This window comes from Taudactylus pleione, unplaced genomic scaffold (genome assembly GCF_031769625.1).
Source record: "Taudactylus pleione unplaced genomic scaffold, aTauple2 ptg001437l, whole genome shotgun sequence".
NCBI lineage: Eukaryota > Metazoa > Chordata > Amphibia > Anura > Myobatrachidae > Taudactylus > Taudactylus pleione.
The window spans coordinates 1,393,494-1,414,985 of NW_028285836.1; the positions used below are offsets into that span (position 1 = coordinate 1,393,494).

Genomic DNA, 21,492 nt, shown 5'->3' on the forward strand with positions numbered 1-21,492 from the left:
GACTAAATGATGACTTGACTAAAGTGGCTCATGTAATTTATTTATGGCTCCTATATAGAACGTATGTCAGTCATTACAATAATTCTGGAAACTTCTGTCAGTTTATTAGTGCTGTATGTGTAGTGAGAAGGTTCCACATATTCTGGATAAGCCAATAACTTGGGATTCCCCATGGGCAAGTCATACAGAATTTTTTAGATGGTAGAAAGTATTATTGAGAGAGCTTATTAAACACACTAACACTAGGAAGCCATGTTTAAGGTTGGAATCTTACGGTCAGAAACTATAGAACACCACCTTTGATGAAGATTAATTGTCCAGACTTTACTTTTATCCTCTATAAAAGGAGACTATTTGAGCCGTAAGATTTCTCATTTTTCTCCCCCCTTTTCCTTGTATAGTGTTTCTGGTGAGGTTTATCATAAATTTTAAGTAGTTTATACAAGGAGGATTGAAGATCCTGACTCAGTACCATGAATTTGATATCTGAAACATTTTGTTTTGCATATACTTTAGTGTTATCCAACGTACCTGAGCGCCTTATGATTTGATTTCTTCTTTAAATCGGTTGTTTAGCTTGTATAGGGGCCATTTCAATAATTGAGGCAGCTATGTTTTGTGAAGCGCTTGAGGTCAGCACATTTACTGTACTGTACTGTACTGTACTTAAGAACCATCAGAGCCTGAGGTCTATTTTCTTTCAACTCTAATAAAGACAGAAAGATGGTTTTCTGTTTGAACAGGAAGAAATTGCGGCTACAGGTATTTAAGCTGCGTTAAGGAAATTTAGGCCAATGTGTGGATAATTGAATCTGCCCCTAAAAACAAATCCTAAAAAAATGTATTGGGCCTGGTGACAAACCAAACTTACCTGCTAACCCACCAAGGCAGAGTAAACCTGTAAGCCTGAGGAAGGCAATGGCACAGAAATACACAGGCTTGCTCCAAGACTGCAGATTGCACAGAACACAGTCTGACCTACTGTACTGCCAACTGCAGAACACATTCACCAGAACCTCCTCCACACTGTGCATAAAACCAATGTGGCTCATTTGCACTGGCTTAAGGATGATTTGCGCGCACACACTACCACGTCCACTAGTCAGACTATCTCAGGAAGAGGTAGCGGATTTGTGTGCCTGCAGCAGGGGGGAGCAGAGTCTCCAGTCTCGCAACTGCACCGTAATCCCCAGTAACGTTTTGTTACCAGACATGTATAGTCTGGGATAATCACAATCTAGACTCTGAACAGACTGCTGGATTTCCGGATTGTCTGGAGTAATGCGGAATGGGTGGTAACCCTAGTCTTAATGATTGACCATATTCAGTCACATGGGAAACATTCTTAAAAGTCATATTATGGTGTGACATGTGCATATTACTACACATGCAGCGTTCTGTGTCCCCCTACTTTTTTTTTTTTAGAATATAGGGAATTCAGAAGTTTAAAGATCCAAAAAAAGTCATTAAAAACTGCACAGGGCCTCTAAAGAAAATCCATAGTTAAGATTAGCATTTACCAGCTATACCCTTTAAATATATATAATATATATATATATTTTTTTTCATATATATTTTTTTTCCCTCACAATTTAACAGTTACAGCCTTAGGAGGTCCAATTGCAATATAGTTAAAAGACACCTTTAAAACTGCACAACCCCATAAAATTGTGAACATTTTTGTACCCTGCTTTAAAATCTCCAAAGAACAGGGATATGCGCGGGAAGTTCAATGAGACTATTGTGTCCATTATTGTGGCTTTTCTTTTGTTCTGCTCACAACAGCCTCCCAAAACTTTCACACAGCCTTAGTTGTCAGCCATGGCTGAGGGTAACGATGGTACCATAGGGGGAGAAAAAATTTTTTTTTTGTACTCACCACAAAATCAATTCCCCTGCATCCATCTGGGGGACACAACAGTGGGTTCAGAGTGGAGGCCGTGGAGTAGGCACTAAATAGTTAAAACCATTGGCGCTGAAACTACCCCTCCCCTCTAAGCCCTCCCTTCATTCAATCTGGGGGACACTGCGACTGTGGTTTTCCCAAAGCAAGCCTCAAAAAGAGGGGGGCACGAACAAAAAACCTGACGCCCATAGCTGGCACCAGTAGCCACAATTGTGAAAAGCATTGGCCACAGTAGAACCCTGAAGAAGGTGGAACCTTGAAAAGGTAAAGACGGAGGACCAAGGAGCCGTCCGCCACAGCTGCTCAACCCGAGGTACCCAGCTGCAATGTCCAGGAAGCATGTCACTCACAGCCAGGCACTGGCCCAAAGGGACATAAGCCTATTGAATACCAGAAGTGAGCCAGCAAGCCACAGACCACATGCTCTGCTAGCAAGTGGCATAAAGGACCAAGAGGTCGCCCGACTGTCGAACCAACAAAGCCCGGATATAATCCAAAAAGCGGAGAACACTGGAAAACGACTAAGAGCAGAGCATTGCCCAGGCAAAGTGGAAACCAGGAAAGGAGAACTAACAGGTGAAAGATCCATTATCTGCCAAACTAAAAAAATTACCAACAGAATGCTGCCATCCAAGTAAGCCGCTGACCTACTGAAGCTCCTTCCAAGGTCAAATTAGGTTCCAAGGAAGGACCAGCTAGGGACAGAGGTTGTGTCCAAAGTCCCAATGAATTTAAACCTCTGGAGCCCCACCAATTAATTGAAGACCAGCAACTGCTCGTCCAGAACAGAACCGGAAATCTCCCTTGCAGGATCCATAGGGTAGGTACTGTGGACTGGAGGCACAGGCCCAGGACTTTAAATTGCAGGCATGTCCTCCAGATTTCTGACAGTCAGCCTGGAAATGGCTACATGCTACCCGTGCCGTCACGTGAGTGGTAATGTCAAAGAAAGGCAGTGGGAAACTATGGCAGCAGTCACCATATGTGACTAAGGTAGAATCCCAGAGGCCATATGGCAGGGTTCCAATTCCCAAGAAAGCAGAAAGAATATTAAAATCTGCAGATGGTAATAAGGCAGAGCAGGAGTTAACCAAAAGGTACCTAGGATAGAGTAGGAGAGCAACTGAAACAGAGACTGGACTCCAACAGAAGCAAGGGACCAGAACTACAAGTACCAGGAGGGACCAGGTAGAAACACTAGGCAGAGACTGCCTAGACGTGCGCACAGTTGGAGTTGCAGGAAGGAATCAGATTGGACCCTCTCACAGCACTCTGTGGAGAGAAGCTCATAGGCTTCTATAAGTAACGCCATCAGGAAGATTGAATTACTTACCGCAACCAAGCCCCAGAGTGCATCGCATTCCGGGGCTTGGTGCATATGAGAAATGCGGTCAAACCCACATTTTTGGGGTTTGAACACATTTCTCACTTTGCTGCATCCCGCCCACTGTCTACTCTGCATTCAAGCATGCCCTCGTTTCCCCCATTCTTTAAAAAAAAAACCCTATTCTTGATCCCAACACTAACTACAGACCCACCTCTCTCCTCCCTTTTACCTCCAAACTCCTTAAGTGTATTGTTTACAACCGCCTTTCTTTCCTCCCACTGCCTGTGTGAGGACATGAGATGTGTGTTACAAATGTACTGGCAGCATCTCAGTCATTGCAGAGATCAATTTACTTTTTAGTCCTTTTGTGTTCAACTTCCCGTCTCCTAGTGTATGTGTGATCATTCTCAGGACACACATTTTCATTAGCATGTCTATTATGTACTGTAATAATGTAAGTTATTGAAATGTTTAATACTGGATAAGCCTTGATGTTAGCCTGGTCCATATGTCTGTGTTAGAGCAAGGTGACACCTATCAAAACAAAAGACCCTCTAAGTTAATTACCACCTCCCCAGGGGACGCTCAGGATTTACTCCTCCTTCCATTTGCCTGTTTTGTGCTTCACGTGAACCTGGTAGACTGAACGGAACCATCCCAGCAGGTGTTAGTCAGGGAAGTAATATCCGGAGGAGGTAGGAGAAAGTGACAGCATAAGGGACTCGCACCAATCAGGAAACGGTGCAACCCCCCCTGGGAGGTCACAATATCGTGGGAAATTGGAAGATTTTAAAACAGGTCACTGAAGGCAACTCCACATGTTAGTCGCTGACTTTGGCTAAGAGGCCTCGCTCTGCCAAGGTGCTAGTGGAACGCATCACCAGTTCTGTGGATTTATACTTGGAAATTCTGCAAGGACCTATACGCTATTCATTGCTGTGTGTTCTGTGATTAGCTTCTACTGCATGGGGTCCTGGAAATGCTTGATTGTACCCAGGGACTATCACTGCTGTGTGATCTCTGATAGTTTCTACGTGTGGGGTCCTGGAAGTGATTGAGTGGACATACGCTATGCACTGCTGCGTGATCAGTGATAGTTTCTACTGTGGGGACTGAGGGTCTCTAGCTATTTCGTGGAATTGTTCTGGGACATTATACTCTACTGGGACTGCCTCTGTCTGGACTGCTACCTGTTTATTGCCCGTTCACTGGATTTACTGCTTGTCCTGACATATTATCTATTTCTGTGTGCTGTGGAAAAATAAACCATCACGTTGGTTTCATCTGCTCGGTGTCTGGGTGATTGAGTGAACCCCGTATCCTCACAGCCTGCTTGACCCATTTGTCTGCTGACTTTTCAGTGGAGTGGAGAGTACGGAAGCCAATTACCTTCTTGCTCTCTGCTCTTTTCTTCCTCTGCTGCTTTTGACAGTGGACCACCCCTCTCCTCATGCAAATCCTTTATTCCCTTGGTCTACATGATATTGCCTTCTCCTGGCTGTCTGTCTACTTCCCTGACTGCTACTCTGTCTCTTCTTATGACTACTTCACCCAACAATAGGTGTACCCCAAGCTTCTGTTCTTGGACATATACTATTCATCTATATGTCCTCCTTAGGCAAGCTCATTAGCTCTTTTAGCCTCCAATATCAACTATGTTGTATAGCGAAGAAACAATAGAACGTAGTTATCTAGTACACTGCTAAATGGGTATAATCCTAGAAGTAAAGACTGGAATAATTGTGCTGGTTAGTTCATCAGGTACCAACAACCACCATGTCAACTAGACAATCAGTTTTAAGCTGGGTACACACTTAACGTTGTGTACCCAGTGAGATCATGCGTGAGGGGACCGGCATGGGCAAGTGTGTAGCGACGAAACGATGGTGGAGGCCATGCTGCATTCCGCAGCATAGCCCCCGCTGACAAGATCGTCTGGCAAACCTGCATGCAGATCCAACGGGCGATGTCGCGGGAGCACGCATAGTCAGCGACATAACCGGTACACACTGGCGGATGTGGACGATTTGTCGGATCAGACATATCGTCTAGTGTGTATCGGGCATTAGACTGACTGCACAGTCAGAGGATAGGTAACCCTGATGGATCACAGTCCAGCACATACATGTGTATCTATACTAGCTAGAAAAAGATCATGCCCCTGGAAACGGGCCTGCAAGGTGCAGCACCCTTCAAAGAATCTCTGATAGTACATTAGCAAGTCAGTGATTGATATCTATGTGAACAACACTACCTAAAGTAGGCTGTGGCCATCACTTACCTACCTGTTGCTGCCAAGGCAACTAGGGACTTGGACAAAAAAATTTGCGTTATGGTAGACTTGCCTTGATAGCTCCTTTTCTTCGAGGTCCATAGAGATACCAAGGGGTAATGTGGTTGGAGAGATCCAGGCACCAAACAGTTAAAGCTTTCAGCTCCCAGAATGTCTCGTGGCCCCCTCCATATATACCCCACCCCCAGGCTTTTAGTTTTGTAAACAAACCTCAAAGTAGAAGGAGGAAAAAGTAAAAAAGGAAAAGGAAGAACAATTTTATACCAGAAACACCCCCAAGATGAGGGAATCCGTGACCAAAAAAGAAAGTTTACCCAATGCTGCCAGGCGAGTCAGGGTGGGTGCCCTGTGGACCCTATGCACCTTGAAGAAAATATGAGATATGGTAAGAACTTACCTTTGTTATCTCCATTTCTATGAAGTCCATAGGGTTCCACAGGACACCTTGGGTATAGGTGTGACGTCAGTCATCGGGCACCATAGAGTTAAGCTTTCAGCCTCCCAGGATGCACTAGGGTCCCCCTCCTATACCCCGCCCCCGAGCCAAGGCATCTCAGTTAGGTACCAAGCCATAGGCCGGAGAAGGAGAAGGAAGAGAGAGAAAAGATCTGGATACACACAAGAATCACATTCTCACCAGAGGGAGACGGAAAAACCGGTGACCAGAGTAAAGCCCATCTGCAGCACAGGTGCGACAGGGAGGGAGTCCTGTGGAACCCTATGGACTTCGTAGAAATAGAGATAACAAGGGTAAGTTCTTACCATATCTCATATTTTCTACTTCAGGGTCCATAGGGTATCCACAGGATACCTTGGGGATGTCCCAAAGCAGTATCCTTTAAGGGTGGGGACGCTCCTGTGCTGAAAGGAGAATCCGCCGCCCGAAGGAAGCATCCTGAGAGGCAAAGGTATCAAACCTGTAATACCTCACGAAGGTATGGACAGAGGACCACGTAGCAGCCTTGCAGATCTGAACTGCAGAGGCACCACGTTGAGCTGCCCACGAAGGACCCACACACCTAGTGGAATGAGCCTTCAGAGAAGGAGGAACCGGCAGACCTTCATGAAGATAAGCTTCAGAAATAGCCATACGGATCCAGGCTGCCAAAGTTTGCTTTGAAGCAGGCCAACCCTTTTTACAGAAGCCATAGAGGACAAACAAGGCGTCCGACTTCCTAAACGAAGAAGTGCGGTCAACATAAGTCCTTAAGGCCCGCACAACATCCAAAGTGGCCTCACCCACTGAAAGGCCAGGTGAGTTAAAGGCTGGAACAACTATTTCCTCGTTAACATGAAACTGGGAAACAACTTTGGGAAGAAATTCAGGACGAGTGCCTTGTAACCATGAAAAATCAAGAAAGGGGGTCTACATGAAAGAGCCCCTAAATCAGAAACACGTCTGGCCAAAGCTATGGCCAGAAGGAAAACAGTCTTAGCTGTTACCCATTTAAGGTCCACTGAGCCCAGTGGTTCAAACGGCGGTCCCTGGAGAGCCCTCAGGACCACAGCCAAATCCCAAGGCGCCACAGGTGGAACAAAGGGTGGCTGAATGCGTAGAACACCTTGCATAAAGGTGCGCACATCCGGGATTGTAGCAATCCTACGGTGAAACCAGACAGACAGGGCTGAAACCTGTACCTTCAAAGAAGCAAGGCGAAGCCCTTGATCTAATCCCGCTTGTAGGAAGGCGAGTATTCGAGACAGACGAAACTCCCGCAGTGCATAACCTCTCGGTCGACACCACTGAAAGAACGTATGCCACACGCGATGGTATATCCTCGCGGAAGACGGTTTCCGAGCTCGTAACATGGTACACACTACATAGCTGGAAAACCCCCTGGACCTTAACATGGCTGTCTCAACAGCCACGCCGTCAAAGACAGCAGAGTCAAGTCCGGGTGAAGACAAGGACCCTGTGACAGAAGGTCCGGTCGTAGCGGCAACCGCAGAGGACTGTTCACGGACAGACCCTGAAGGTCTGAGAACCAGTGCCGTCTGGGCCACATGGGAGCTATCAACAGGAGCGTCCCCTCCTTCCTGTTTGAATTTCCGGATTACCCGTGGAAGAAGGGAAACCGGAGGAAACAGGTAAGCGAACCGGAACGTCCACCAGACGGACAGAGCATCCACCAGAGACGCCTTTTCGTCTCTTGTGCGAGACCCGTACACCGGCAACTTGTTGTTGTGCCGGGACGCCATGAGGTCGATCTCTGGAAGACCCCACCTGTCCACCAGCAGTTGAAAAACGTCCGGGTGCAGGGACCATTCCCCCGGATGAACGTCCTGGCGACTGAGAAAGTCCGCCTCCCAATTTAGCACTCCCGGGATGAAGACAGCTGATATGGCCGGAAGATTGCGTTCCGCCCATACCAGGATCCGAGACATCTCTACGAGAGCTGCCCGACTTCGGGTTCCTCCTTGCCGGTTTATGTAGGCCACGGTGGTAGCGTTGTCCGACTGGACCTGCACTGGGCGACCCTGGAGAACCCGATGTGCCTGCTGGAGAGCATTGAAGACTGCTCGGAGTTCCAAGATATTTATTGGAAGCTCTGCTTCTGTCGGAGTCCACCTGCCCTGGAACAAGTGTGGACCCGAAACTGCTCCCCAGCCCCGAAGACTGGCGTCAGTTGTCAACAGGACCCAATTCGGTACCCAGAACGGACGACCCTTGTTGAGATGGGTCTTCTGCAACCACCAGGCAAGGGACAGACGAACCTCCGGGGTGAGCACTATCGTCTGGGATTTTAAAGACTGAGGCAGTCAGTTCCATTTGGACAGGATTAGGTGCTGCAGAGGTCTGGAGTGAAACTGGGCATATTCCACCATGTCGAACACCGACACCATGGAGCCCAGTAACCTCATTGCAGAGTATAGAGACACCTGGCGGCTGTGCAGACAACTGCGCACCCTCGACTGTAAGGCAGAGATCTTTTCCCCCGTAACAAAGATCCTTTGCTGTCCCGAGTCCAATAAGGCTCCGAGGTGCAAAATCTGCTGAGACGGGATTAGAGTGGACTTCTGCCAGTTTATCAACCAGCCATGCCTGTGCAGTAAGGCAATGGTCAGGTCCAGGCGACGCAGAAGGAGCTCCGGCGATACTGCCACTAAGAGAAGGTCGTCCAAGTACGGCAACATGCGGACTCCCTGCAGCCACAGAGAAGCCGCCATAACCGCCATCACCTTGGTGAACACACGCGGTGCTGTCGCCAGGCCAAAAGGTAACGCCCGAAACTGAAAGTGGTCGCTGCAGATTGCAAACCTGAGGAACTGTTGATGGCGCAAAAGATTAGGGACATGCAGGTAAGCCTCCTGTATGTCCAATGACACCATGTAGTCCCCAGGTTCCAGCGCCAGAATGATGGACCGTAGGGTCTCCATCCGAAACTTCGGCACCCGCAAAGACTTGTTGAGAGCTTTGAGGTTGAGAATCGGACGATACGACCCATTGGGTTTCTGCACCAAAAAGAGATTGGAATAGAATCCCTGGCCCCACTGGGAGAATGGAACAGGCACTATAACTCCAGCCTGGAGCATAGTATGCAAGACCTTCCGCAGCTACGTGGCCTTGTTCCGCTCTGATGGTAGACCCGTGGTGAAAAATCGAGCCGGGGGTCTGTGCCGGAAGGAGAGGGCATACCCGTGGGAGACCACCTCGAGAACCCAAGTGTCTGTTGTGGTGACCGACCAACACCGGGCGAACTGCAGCAGGCGGCCTCCCACCTTGGAATCTCCCAAAGGGAGGCCCGGACCGTCAGGCCGCAGGCTTGTCATCTGGCTTAGGGGCCGGACGTCTGGCACTCCAGGCCTGCTTCCGGGGCTTGGCCGATTTCTTGGGGCCAGCCTGTCGGGGAAAAGACTGTGGTTTGGGCCTGCCCTGGGCCCTATAAGACCGAAAGGACGATGGCCCTGAACCTGAAGGGACAGCAGCCGACGGAAGACATGCCGATTTAGCTGCCGCCAGTGTGGCTACAATCTTGTCCAGATCTGGACCGAAGAGAACGTCTCCGTTAAAGGGCAACGCCTCCAAACCCTTTTTGGAATCAGCGTCTGCCTTCCAGGATCGCAACCACAAGGTTGCGACGAGCAGCCACCGCTGCCGAAGAAATCCGAGACACCAGGGTACTAATGTCTAAGGCCGCCTCGTTGATATAAGTGGCCGAATCACGGAGTTTACCAATCAACTCCGCCTGCTCAGCCGGAATCGTAGGACGCTTCCAACGTACCTGCCCAGCGCTCCATAGCTCTGGCAACCCAGCAAATGGCCATAGCCGGCCGTGCTGCCCCCCCCCCCCCCCGCAAGTGAATAAGCGGACTTCAGGCAGATCTCCACCTTGCGGTCCGTAGCATCCTTAAGGGAGGACATGGATGGCATTGGTAATGTGGCACTACGTGTCACATGAGAATCCACCTGTGGAGGGGATTCCCACTTAGCGAAATAATTATCCGCGAACGGATAAGCAACCGCCAGACGCCTCTGCGGCTGGTATTGCTTGCCACACTGTTTCCACGCCTCCTCCAAATGGTCCACCAACTGACCCGAAAGAGGAAAGACTGTGGCGTCACCCTTCACATCTTAAAAAAGGCATACTTGGATTTAGCCGCTGGGGGAACTTCGTCCTCAATCACCAAGGCTGTGCGGACTGCTCGAATAAGTCCAGGAATATACACCTTGGACCTAGCGTCCGCTTCCTGAGTACGGAGAGGTTCCTGATCGTAAGGATCCAGAATCTCCCCATCATCAGACGTCCCTTCGTCATCCTCATAAGGAGCGGACAGAGACGCCACTGGCCGTTTATGTGGCCGCATCGCAGACTCTCCTTGCAACACATCCGACAAGTGCTGTACAGAACTAGTCAGGGAGTTAACCCACGCCGGCTCCTGAGAAACCGGGAGAGGGGAAATAGGGAGACTGCGGGGTACCACCAATTGTCTTGGGAAACTCTGCATGGGTGACGACACCACTGATTGCTGGGACAAACCCATCTGCGTAAACGCGGGCTGCGGAGCTAATTGGCCCACTAAGGTTGTAAGCGCCTGAGCAAAACAAGCCCATGGCGGCTCCTGTACCGATGCTGTAACCGTAATAGGCCGCGCCAACGACAAACAATGCCGGCAGAGGCCCTCCGCGCTACCCTCCCCCTCCGCTAAAGGCACTTTACACGTAGTACACTGCAGCCGGAGAGGAAAGTCACTTTCAGACATGATGGTAGAAAGTATGTGACCCCTCTCACCAATTTTTTTAAAAATGGCGAGAGACCACCCTGCAGCACCGCACCGCAAGGGCTTTAGCAGAAAGAACAGGGACAGTAATAAGGCTGACAGTCAGAAATGGAAAGTACAGGCAGCAGTGCTAGCACAGTCACATACAATGCAAAGAAACTCAATTCCTGCACTAACAGCGCTGATAAATCAACTACACAGGCAGAGTCTGGTAGGACACAGCGCTGCATACACAGACCTGACCACAGCGGAGGAGAGGTATGCGGGGGGACCCAGACCACGATGCCTCCGTCCAGACTTCTAGCAGCGTTCACCATGCGTTCTTAGAAGATGGCCGCCGAGGAGCAGAGAGGAGGCTGGCCTGGGGGAGGAGCGCTGCCACAGGGCCAGTCGGCGTGTTGCAGAGGGCTGTGTGCAGCGGGGGAGGCGCCGGCTGTGAGACAGGGAAGGCGCGCTCCCCTGACATGCATTTAACCCCTGGGACGCCGCAGCGCTACCGCTCTGCCGCGGTCCTGCAGTCCCAGGGGGGTACTGGAAGCGCAGGTTAGTACCTGGCTCCACGCTGCTGCCAGTCCCCAGGGAGCCCTCTGCCTGGGGACTTTTGGACCATGTATCAGCGGGGACCCACCGTCGGACCCCGCTGCTTACCTTGCTGCCCCCCTTGAATCCGGCCATGGTCCGAAACATCTGGGGTCCACGCTAGCTGTGACCCCAGATGCTCACCAGCATCCCCGGATCGGTACCGGCATTCTGGTACCGGCAGGGGTGTAGGGAATACAGCATGGACGTCAAAACTGACTGTCCATGCTGTACTTCCAGATTTGCAGCCACAGCTGCAAAACGAAAACTTCAGGGGCTCTTCATGGCCCCCCTCTAACAGGTGCCTCCGACTCCGGCCGGGCACCGAACTAAACTGAGATGCCTTGGCTCGGGGTATAGGAGGGGGACCCTAGTGCATCCTGGGAGGCTGAAAGCTTAACTCTATGGTGCCCGATGACTGACGTCACACCTATACCCAAGGTGTCCTGTGGATACCCTATGGACCCTGAAGTAGAAAAGGTTTTATCAAGGTCAGCCTACCATAACGTAAATTTTCTTCAGGGTCCATAGGAAATTGGGGATGTCCAGAAGTGCTCCCAGATTGATGATCCAGCCGTGCTTTTGTAGGAATGCTATGGTCAGCTGAAGATGGTGTTGTAAAATAACTGGGAGTTTTGTGCCACTATCAAAAGGTCGTCCAGATATGGTAGTATTCAGACTCCCTGATGCCTGAGATAGGCCGCCATGCCTGCCATTATCTTGATAAATAAACCGTAGAAATTGGTATTGGGATGGCGTAATAGGAACATGCAGATACGCATCCTGAATGTCCAGGGATACAATAAAATCCCCAGGTTCCATTGCCAAAACAATTGACAGGAGAGTTTCCATACAGAACTTGGGTACATGGGTAAACCTGTTGAGGGTTTTTAGATTTAGAATAAGGCAATGAGACCCATTCGGTTTCTGAACCAAAAATAGATTGGAATAACTCCTCCTTCCTTGTTGAAACACAGAAACCGGTATCATCACCCCTGCCTGCAGCAGGGAGTGAATGGCCTCCTGAAAGGCCACTTTGCCGCACCTGATTGAGCAATTGTGCAAAAAAATTTCTGGGGAGGATGCCTCCGGAAAGTGAGAACATACACTTAAGACCACTTCTCGGACCCAGGCATCTGTTTGATACCAGTAATCCGCAAACTGAAGTCGGCCCCCCACCCTGGGATCCCCTAGGAGGAGGCCTGCCCCATCAGGCCGAGGGTTTGTCGTCCGACTTGGAAGCTGGACCTCTGGCCGACCAAGACCTTAGTTTGTCACCTGGTTGTCCTGCAAAAACTAGACTGCGTGGAGGAAGACTGTTCCTTTGCTCGCTTCTGACGAAGATAAAGACAGAAAAGAAAACTGCTTAGACTTCAATGTAGCCATAGATTGCAGACCTGCAGATTTTGAAGCTGCCAGAGTAGCTATTATCTAACTGTGCTCCAAAAAGTATTCCAGAGCCTTCTTTGATCCTGTATCAGCTTTCCAGGATCTTAACCGCCACTACTGACGCTGTTGATGCTTTAGAAGCTAAAATTCCAGCATTTACTGCAGCTCCTCCCAAATAGGAGGCAGTTTCCCATATGTAGGAGACATACATCTGTTCTCTGGTAGCATCTGGTAGAGTCTCTTCCAATGCCCCTGTTCATTCTTCAACAGCTTTGGCTACCCAGACTCCAGCCATAGCTGGACGAGTAACAGCTCCTGATGATGAATATATTGCCTTAAGACATGTTTCAATCTGTAGAATCCTTAAGAGAAGACGCTAATGGAATAGGCAACATAGCATTTCTGACTAAGCGAGTCATGTGAGTATCCACAGTAGGAGGTACCTACCACTTAGTACATTCAGAAGCTGGAAAAGGATACAACAATGTTAATCTTTTATGTATTTAAAACAGTTTATCCGGGTTACCCCATGCCTCTTCCATAAGCTCAGTGAGCTGCTTAGATTTAGGAAATGCCGTTTTGACCATCTTCTGGTTTTTAAACACTGGAGTCTTCTTATTAGGGGCTGGTTCATCATCCTGAATATGTAGGATTGATTTAACTGCCCTCACCAAAGAAGGAACATCCACTGAGGACAAATGGTCCTCATCTCCCAAGCTAGACCCCGGAGAAGAACCCTGCGCATCATCCGATTCTTCTGATGATGCGTCTGAACCCATATGCTGAGCAGACTGATAAAGAGAACTTGCGTTTAGGCGCCTTAGTAACTACCGGGCAGCTTGCAATCGCTGACTGAGCCATACTCTGACTTGAGTGGGCATAAGCATCCATCCAGGAAGGATGTATAGGTGGTGTAAACATAGCATGCTGTGAGTACCCCATACAAGGAGGCATTATGGGAGTAGCCATACGATCCACAAACTGCTTCATAACCTGAGACCAGGACGACACCCAAGATGGCTCTTGTACAGGGACTGGTGAGGTGGCTCTTTATAACAGACAGCACACAAACCATCCTTCATCAAATCCTGAGAGGTCAAGCCCACTAAACAGGCTTTACATGAAATCAGCACAGGGGCCTCCCCCTCCTGATTACAATTGATATGTCAAAAAGTAAAGGCAAAGTGAACAATGCAATATAATGTGACAACCTTCACAAGCAATTAAATGTTAAGTATAAGAAAACCCCCCACACACCTGCAACAGAGGGATGAGGAGAAAAACAGTGATAGTTAATACTGCCTTTTATTTCTGACTGTCAGTTATAACACAGCAGCTAGCAAACAGTCACATATATTGCATATGCCATTAGTTGCAATGGGCTCTGAATCAACTACTCAAAACACTATGCTTGGTAGCATCTGGTTGCTGTCCGGGTCCCAGCATCGCTGCTAGCAAGCTCAGCTAATTCCCACCAAAATCAGCAGCTCTATTACCTGGTGTTGCGGCTCGGCGGAGATAGATGGAGTCGCAGTACATGAGTCTTAATTCAGACGCTCAGTACTGCCAACCCAAAAACATAATAAAATGAAAAGCTTAGCACTGCCTGAGCAGTCCCGTTACAAAGGTGCGTCTGAATCCTGCCGCACCAAACGAACAACTGAAGGCCTGTGGCTGGGGTATATATATGGAGGAGGAACAGAGGCTTCCTGTAAGCTGAAAGCTTTACTATTTGGTGCCTGGATCTCTCCAACCACATTACCCCATGGCATCCCTGTGGACCTTGAAGAAAACAAATAGGATTTAGGGCTCCCAAGGGGACTTGGGGTTAGGCACCTGCGGGGGGGGGTGGGGAGGTTGGGGTTAGGCAACCTCCAGGAGACTTAGATTTAGGATGCAGGGAAGGGGAGGTTAGGTTTAGACACCGGGGGGGGGGAGGGGTTAAGTACCCCTAAAAGAGGGTTAGAGTTAGGGTCATAGATTCTTACCCAAATTACCGATCGGGATCTTCATCTCTGCCGGGCTAATGCTGCCAGATTAGAACCATGCAGCCGGCGGTATTACATACTGATTCCTTCTGCCACAGCCTACTGCAGTAGCGCTATTCAGCTGACCGTTAAATTGAATATGAAAACCAAGAGCACCGAAAACCAGCAGTAGACCGTGCTCCCAGTAATGCCCCCAGATAGAACCAGAGCCTGAGACGCAAGCTCTGGTCTGTAGGTAGGGATGAGTGCCACTCGTAAGGCCAGCGCTACATTGCTGTAGGCTGAAACGGCTGTATATGATAAAAGGTTCAGCGCTTGCTTCAACAGTAGTGAGGGAATTCCAGTAGGAATAAGCTTAGGGCCCCAAAGTACCCTAGGTTGTGTGTGACCCTCTTCCGGGAGCGGGTTGCAGCAGGGGAGACAGATGCCAAGGCTGTCCTAACCCTGCTCCCCCACAGCCTGATCTCATAAGGGGATTCAGGCAAACTAGAAAAGGTAAAAAGTAGTCTAGAAATAAAAGAAAAACCCTAAGCTCCAAATTTTCATGCCTCTCCTGAAGGCCATAAATAAAAAGCTGAGCTGGGGCAGGAGGGTCACAGTGTCCCCCAAATGAGAGGAAAGAGGGAACACCTGGATCAGCCCACTGATATCTGAGAAAAGGACAGTGGTATAATTGCTCCCTCTAGTATATTGGATTTTCACTGAAAAGTGAGAAAAATTATTCATATCTGCCCAAAATAGGAACATATTGCAATGCAACTTGATCCTGTAAAGTTATAACTAGGCTTGCCAGATCAGCCCTTTCATTCTGGACACATGAATTACAGATTCTGTGGCTGGCCTACTTCAAATCTTCATTTCACCTGGTTTTAACCAGCCATGACACCTGTATAATTCAAGTGGTCCAATTTAAAAGGGATGATATGGCAAGCCTAGCTTTAACTATACAGCAAGCGTTTATTGGAATTTTAAAGCTGTGAAATATCCTTTGTAATGTTGTCAGGTAAATAACTTGCAGTTAACCAGTACTTATAGAACCACTTCCTAATCAGCGTTAGTTCAGTTACTGAGAATTCTACTTCTGCAATTCATTGGCCTTTATTAAATTAGCCGTGAGGGGGAGTAGGGGCAGGCGAGTTGCCAGTGTCTCTGCACCATTTCAACAGACCCTCATATTGCCCACCTTATGGCCGGGTCTGGCCCAAGTCTCACTGATTTGTCTACGTAGCCCCATGGGACTGAACCAAAATCAGAAACTTACTTGTAGGTGTGAGATCATTTAAATGAACCCATTGATTAGTGCATTTCTGTTGTCACATGGCAAATCTTTAAAATCACTTACCCAGTCTTTGCTTTAAAATTCTCAATAAGCTCTAGCTTCTCAGCAGTCTCTCCAATCCAATATTTGTGTGGAATAAAGTAACTGGATTTGACACGGCACTGAGGACAACCCCTGAAAAAGCAAATAGAGAATAAGACCTATTGTCAAAATATGGTTTACAGCACTAAAGGATATGGAATTACAGAGAAAAAAAAGCAACTTGCGTTGCTTAATACAAACTGTCACACTTACTTTACAACCTCATTCTGGAAGTCCCGAGTTTTCCTCCAACGCTTAATACAGCCAACACAATATGCATGGTTGCAGTTGGGTAAAATGCCAAAGATCCTCTCCTCTGCTAACTGCTTATCATACACCTTATCCATGCAGATGCCACAAACCACATCCCTGCTACGTTCATACCGAATGTCAGTATCATCCTATGGAAGGAAAAAAAACAAAACATGAAACAAATGTAAAAAAAAAAAAATATATATAATAATAATCTGGTTTTTGTTTTTATTTACCTTTTTTGAATGTAGAATTTTCATAGATGCACGATGCTTTGTTCCATCTTGGATTCCTGCTTTCTCAGCCTTTGAGTCCCCCGTTAGTATAGGGCTAGATAAGGATCTTAAAAGTCCTATCCAAAAAACAAAAAAATATTCACATACAACTACCACAAACTTAAAATACTGCAACATTCAAATACTTGAAAACTTCACAAAATGAAGTCTTTTTTGCAGGGTGAACTTTACCTCTCTGAGCAAGCTACTGAACAGAGTAGCTGCCTAAACAATCTAGTGTTGCCTATGCAACATCAATATTGCCCTCCTCTCTACCTAAACTACTTGCCTTTTTTTAAATTTTTTCTAAAACAACCCGCAATTCTGTCTGTAGAACAATGGATGTACTATGTGGCATATATTTGTACCACAATGTTGCAGCACCATGTCTGTTCACGAACCGGCCATGAAATGTATATTCAAAAACAAGATTTTTATTGACTAATCCGTGACAATTGTCAGCAGTGTGGACGATTCCATTCCAAAATGAATCTTCTAAACCAATAAGCATCTGCTAGAAACAGGTTCTCACTTCCCTCTGAAATTCTATTCTAAACATTCTCAGGAGCTATGTTAGGGCTATGGCGAGTACAGTGGATGTAAACCTCTCGGGTTGTTTTGGGAGTACTTTTGATATGGTGAAATGGCTTGTTAGGTCTTATACAGAGGTCTCAACATTCTTAACTAAGCTAGCTGGATGTACTTGCCTAAATGTATTAAATTTCCCAATTATAATGTACATATATGTTGACACAAGGTAATGGTGAGGTACATTTCCTCATGATGCTAGATGCTTAGTATGTTGTGATTGTAGCAACTACTAAAAGGAAAATGCAGTCCGTTACTGAAAGCTGACCTCAGATGGATGAAGGTGTTGGTTTTCATGGTGACTGTTGCATGTGTGTACTGAATGAATACGTAAAAAAAAAAAAAAAAAACACACACACACACACCATAGAATCAATCTCGCTCCATAATGGAAAATGAACCCAAACTAGAGTACATATTTACACCAGGTCCACTACTTTTCTAGCTGAAAATTATTCTCATCCCTGGCCTAACACATGGAACAGAAATAAAAAGCGTTAATTGCAAGAGCACAATGATTAGCAACATTATTTAGATTACCAAGAGATCCATTGGGTTTTAGGTCTGTGTTCCATTACAAGAGTTTGAGACCGTTGACCACTATGCCACAAACCCAAAGTTTTCAGAACACTTCTATGCTGGTTCTCATCCTTTTCTGCAAATTGCACACAAGCTCCACAGCCAACCGGACGATGTAATGAAGGACGGAATGATCCCTCGTGCATGAGACATCGTTCTTATGTGTACCGTGGATACAATATGTCGGCCTGTCAGCTGCCATATCATCCAGGTACACATTGCTCCAGTGTGTACCCAGCTTTAAAAACAGAAAATCTTTGCAATACATAAACCAATAGAGAATGCGGCTAGGGAGTTACAGTCTACAGCCGCTATCCAGAGCTTATATTGCTCAAATGCTTAAGCAAGATCACCTAATCTCACAATTATTCCCAAACAGCAAAACAAGGTCCCCCACCCCTAGCAACTTAAGCTGCCTCAAATCTACCATTTTCTCATTAAGAGAAAAAACACAACTTAGATATGGTAAGAACTTGTTATCTCTTACCTTGAAGTCCATAAGGTCCACAGGGTTGACCTTGGGGTATATAGGTTGGGGTACCAAATCCGGGCACCACGCACTTAAAGCTTTTAGCTCCCAGGATGCACTGGGTCCACTCTCCCTATAACCCTGCCCCCAAGCCAGAGGCACCTCAGTTTGTAAGTAGCCAAAGGCTAGAGGAGGAAAGAGAGAAGACTGGAACATTCAAGAACCATACTCGCAGAGAAGGAGACGGGAAACCGGTGACCAGTAACAAAGCTCATATGAAGCCAAGTGCGTCAGGGCAGGTACCCTGTGGACCCTATGGACTTCGAAGATGGATAACAAGGGTAAGTTCTTACCATATCTCATTTTCTTCTTCAGGGTCCATAGGGTTGACCTTGGGAATGTCCCAAGCAGTCTTTATAAGGGTGGGGACGCTCCTGTGATAGGAGAATCCGCCGCCCAAAGAAAGCATCTTGAGAGGCAAAGGAATCCAATGCATAGATCCTTAGAAAGGTGTGGACGGAAGACTACGTGGCCTCCTTGCAAGGCAGAACAGCCGAGGCACCACAGTGAGCAGCCCACAACCCGAGTAGAATAAGCATCAACAGAACGGAAAGACCTTCCTATGTGTAGGGCCCTGAGATAGACATTACGAAGCAATCTAGCCAATGTCTGTTTATTGGCCGGCCCTCCTTTCCTGTGAAATCCATAGACTGCAAATAAGGAGTCTGATTTCCTGAAGAAACTTGAACAGACCACGAAAATCCTGAGAGGCCGGACCACAGTCAATGAGGCCAACCCAGCCAAGTGGATTGGAGACTGAAATGTCGGTACAAGAAGTTCCTGAATAATATGGAACTTAAAAATAACCCTTTAGGAAGAAACACAGGGCAAGTGCGACTCACAACCCTGTCTCGGTGAAATATCCAGAAGAGGGAGCCACATGAGAACGCTCCTAATTCCGCTACTCTCCTGTTAGATGTAAACGCCATAAGAGTCTAAGCCATAAACCACGTAAGGGCTATGAAAACTAGTGGTTCAAATGGAAGCCACAGGACGACACAAAGAACCACTGCCAAATCCCAAGGAGCCCCTAGGGTGGATAAAGGGAGGTAGAATTTAGTAAACACTTTGAAGGAGGGTATGGATACCAGAGAGTGGAGCAATTCCACATTCGAACTATACTGACAGTGCAGAGACCCGCACTTTCAGGAAGGCCAGGCAGAGGGAGAGACCCAAGCCAGCTGGAAGGAATACCAGAACTTCTGGAAATCCTAAACATGTGGGGATCATGACTACAGGTACGATACCATAAGAATTATGTACAGTATACGACATTCTGTTAGAGCCCAGCAAAAGCTGGCCTACACACTAAACATCCCAATGATTACAGAGCCAGAGAACCATTAGGAGCACAGTAGGGACGCAGTCAAAGAAACGATGCAGGGCCAGAGAAAGGCAAGGACCCGTAGACAACAGGTCCGGATATTGAAGCAGCAGAAACGGAGTGTCAATGAGGAGACTCCAAAAATCTAAATACCAGTGACATCTGGGGCAATCTTGAGCCTTCAGCAGGAAAGTACCTCCGTCTCGATTGAAACTTCCGAAGACCTTGAGAAAGAAAGGAAAACGGAGGAAACAGGTATACAAAGTGGAAGGTCCCCTTTACTGACAACGCGTCACAGAGGGTTGCTTCAGTAACTCTAGTTCTGGACCCTAACACCGGCAGTGTGCGATAGTCAGAAGGCCGTGAGGACCACCTCTGGGAGGCCCCCTCTGGTCACTAGGAGTTGAAACCTCTCGGAGAAGAGACCAGTCCTTGGAATGCACTTCGTGATGGCTGGGGAAGTTCGCTTTTCAATGGAGAACTCCCGGACTGAACCCTGCAGAGAAGGCCGGGAGGAGACCCTTGAATTATGTCAGAATGTGTGACATTCCTGTCATTGCTACCCAACTACGAGTGTTTACTAGATGGAAGCCAACGTTGTGACATTATCGGACTTAACCTTTACAGGGTTACCATGAAGTATGTGTTAGGCCAGAACAAGGGCCCAAGACAGCTTAAAGTTCCAATAAGTTTGTTGGCAGGGCAGAATCGCCAGACGTCCAACTGCCCCGAAAGGAGTACGGACCGGTCACTGCGCCCCAGAGACTGGCGTCCGTTGTAAGGATTACTCTAGATGAGATGGCCATAGCTACCCACATAGAGACAGATGCACCTCCAGAGAGAGCATCATTGTCTGAACAGTGATCCGATGGAGAAACCTGTTCCATCTGGAGGGGATCAGTTTGTGCAAAGGCCTGGAATGGAACGGAGCATATTCCACCCTTCCGAAGGTAGACACCCTGGATTCCAGAACCCGCATTACAGAGTGTAATGACACTTGACTGTGGAGACATCCGCGCACTTGTAGATGAAGAGTGGAGATCTCATCTGACGTCAGAAGGATTCTCCGATTCTGAGAATCCAGCAGGGCTCCCAGATGAATCATACCCTGTGAGGGATGCAGGGAGGACTTTTCCCCATTAATCAATCATTTGTGCTTGTGAAGGAAAGCAATGGTTAACTTGAAATGGCTTCAAAGTGCCTCGGTGATCCTGCGAAGAGCAGTAGGCCATCCAGATACTGGAGCAGTCGAATACACTGAACAGGTGGGCTGTCATTAAATCCATAAATCTGGTAAACCCCAGTAGGGCTGTGGACAGTCCAAAGGGCAGAGCCCTATAGGTGTCTTGAATATTCAGCGATACCATAAAGTCCCCAGGTTCCAAATCACAATGATGTTTCCTCCTGAGCCCAGGCACCTTTAGGAACTGGTTCAGGGATTTGAGAGAGGATAGGCCAATGAGGACCATTTGGCCACTACACCAGAAAGAACGTAGAATAACCAGTCCCTCGCTGAGAAAGTGGGGCTGGCATGAATAGCTCTGCTTAGTGCAAGGTCTGTATAACTTTCTGGATTTGTAAGGCCCTGTTCAGGTTTGGAGAAGGGCCTGTATAACAACACATGGAAGGCCGCCTGAGCAATGAGAGGGCGTACCCGTGAGAGACTACAATTCCTACGCAAGCATCCGTGGTGACTTGACACCAGCACTGAGCGAACTGAAAAAGTCAGTATCTCACTCTGGAATCCCCCAGATGTAGACCTGTCCCGTTAGGCTGAAGGTTTATCCTTAGGTTTAGAAGCAGGGCGTCTGGATGTATAGGTCTGCTCGGTACCGGGTATGGCAGCCCTTGTGGAGGCCAACCGCCTAGGAAAAAACAGGCCT

The 21,492-nt window shown here is 47.8% G+C and overlaps 1 protein-coding gene across 2 annotated transcripts in view; it reads right to left on the reverse strand.

Annotated features, from left to right (window-relative positions):
* LOC148442613 (putative E3 ubiquitin-protein ligase makorin-1) overlaps positions 1–21,492 on the reverse strand; it is a 194,212-nt gene that overhangs the window by 22,102 nt on the left and 150,618 nt on the right. For both annotated transcript variants that reach the window (XM_088463726.1, XM_088463727.1), the window contains 3 exons: positions 16,551–16,666; positions 16,276–16,463; positions 16,045–16,155 (listed from right to left, as the gene is read on the reverse strand). In XM_088463726.1, coding sequence (XP_088319852.1) covers positions 16,045–16,155; positions 16,276–16,463; positions 16,551–16,666 — 415 coding nt within the window. The remainder of the gene's footprint in view (positions 1–16,044; positions 16,156–16,275; positions 16,464–16,550; positions 16,667–21,492) is intronic.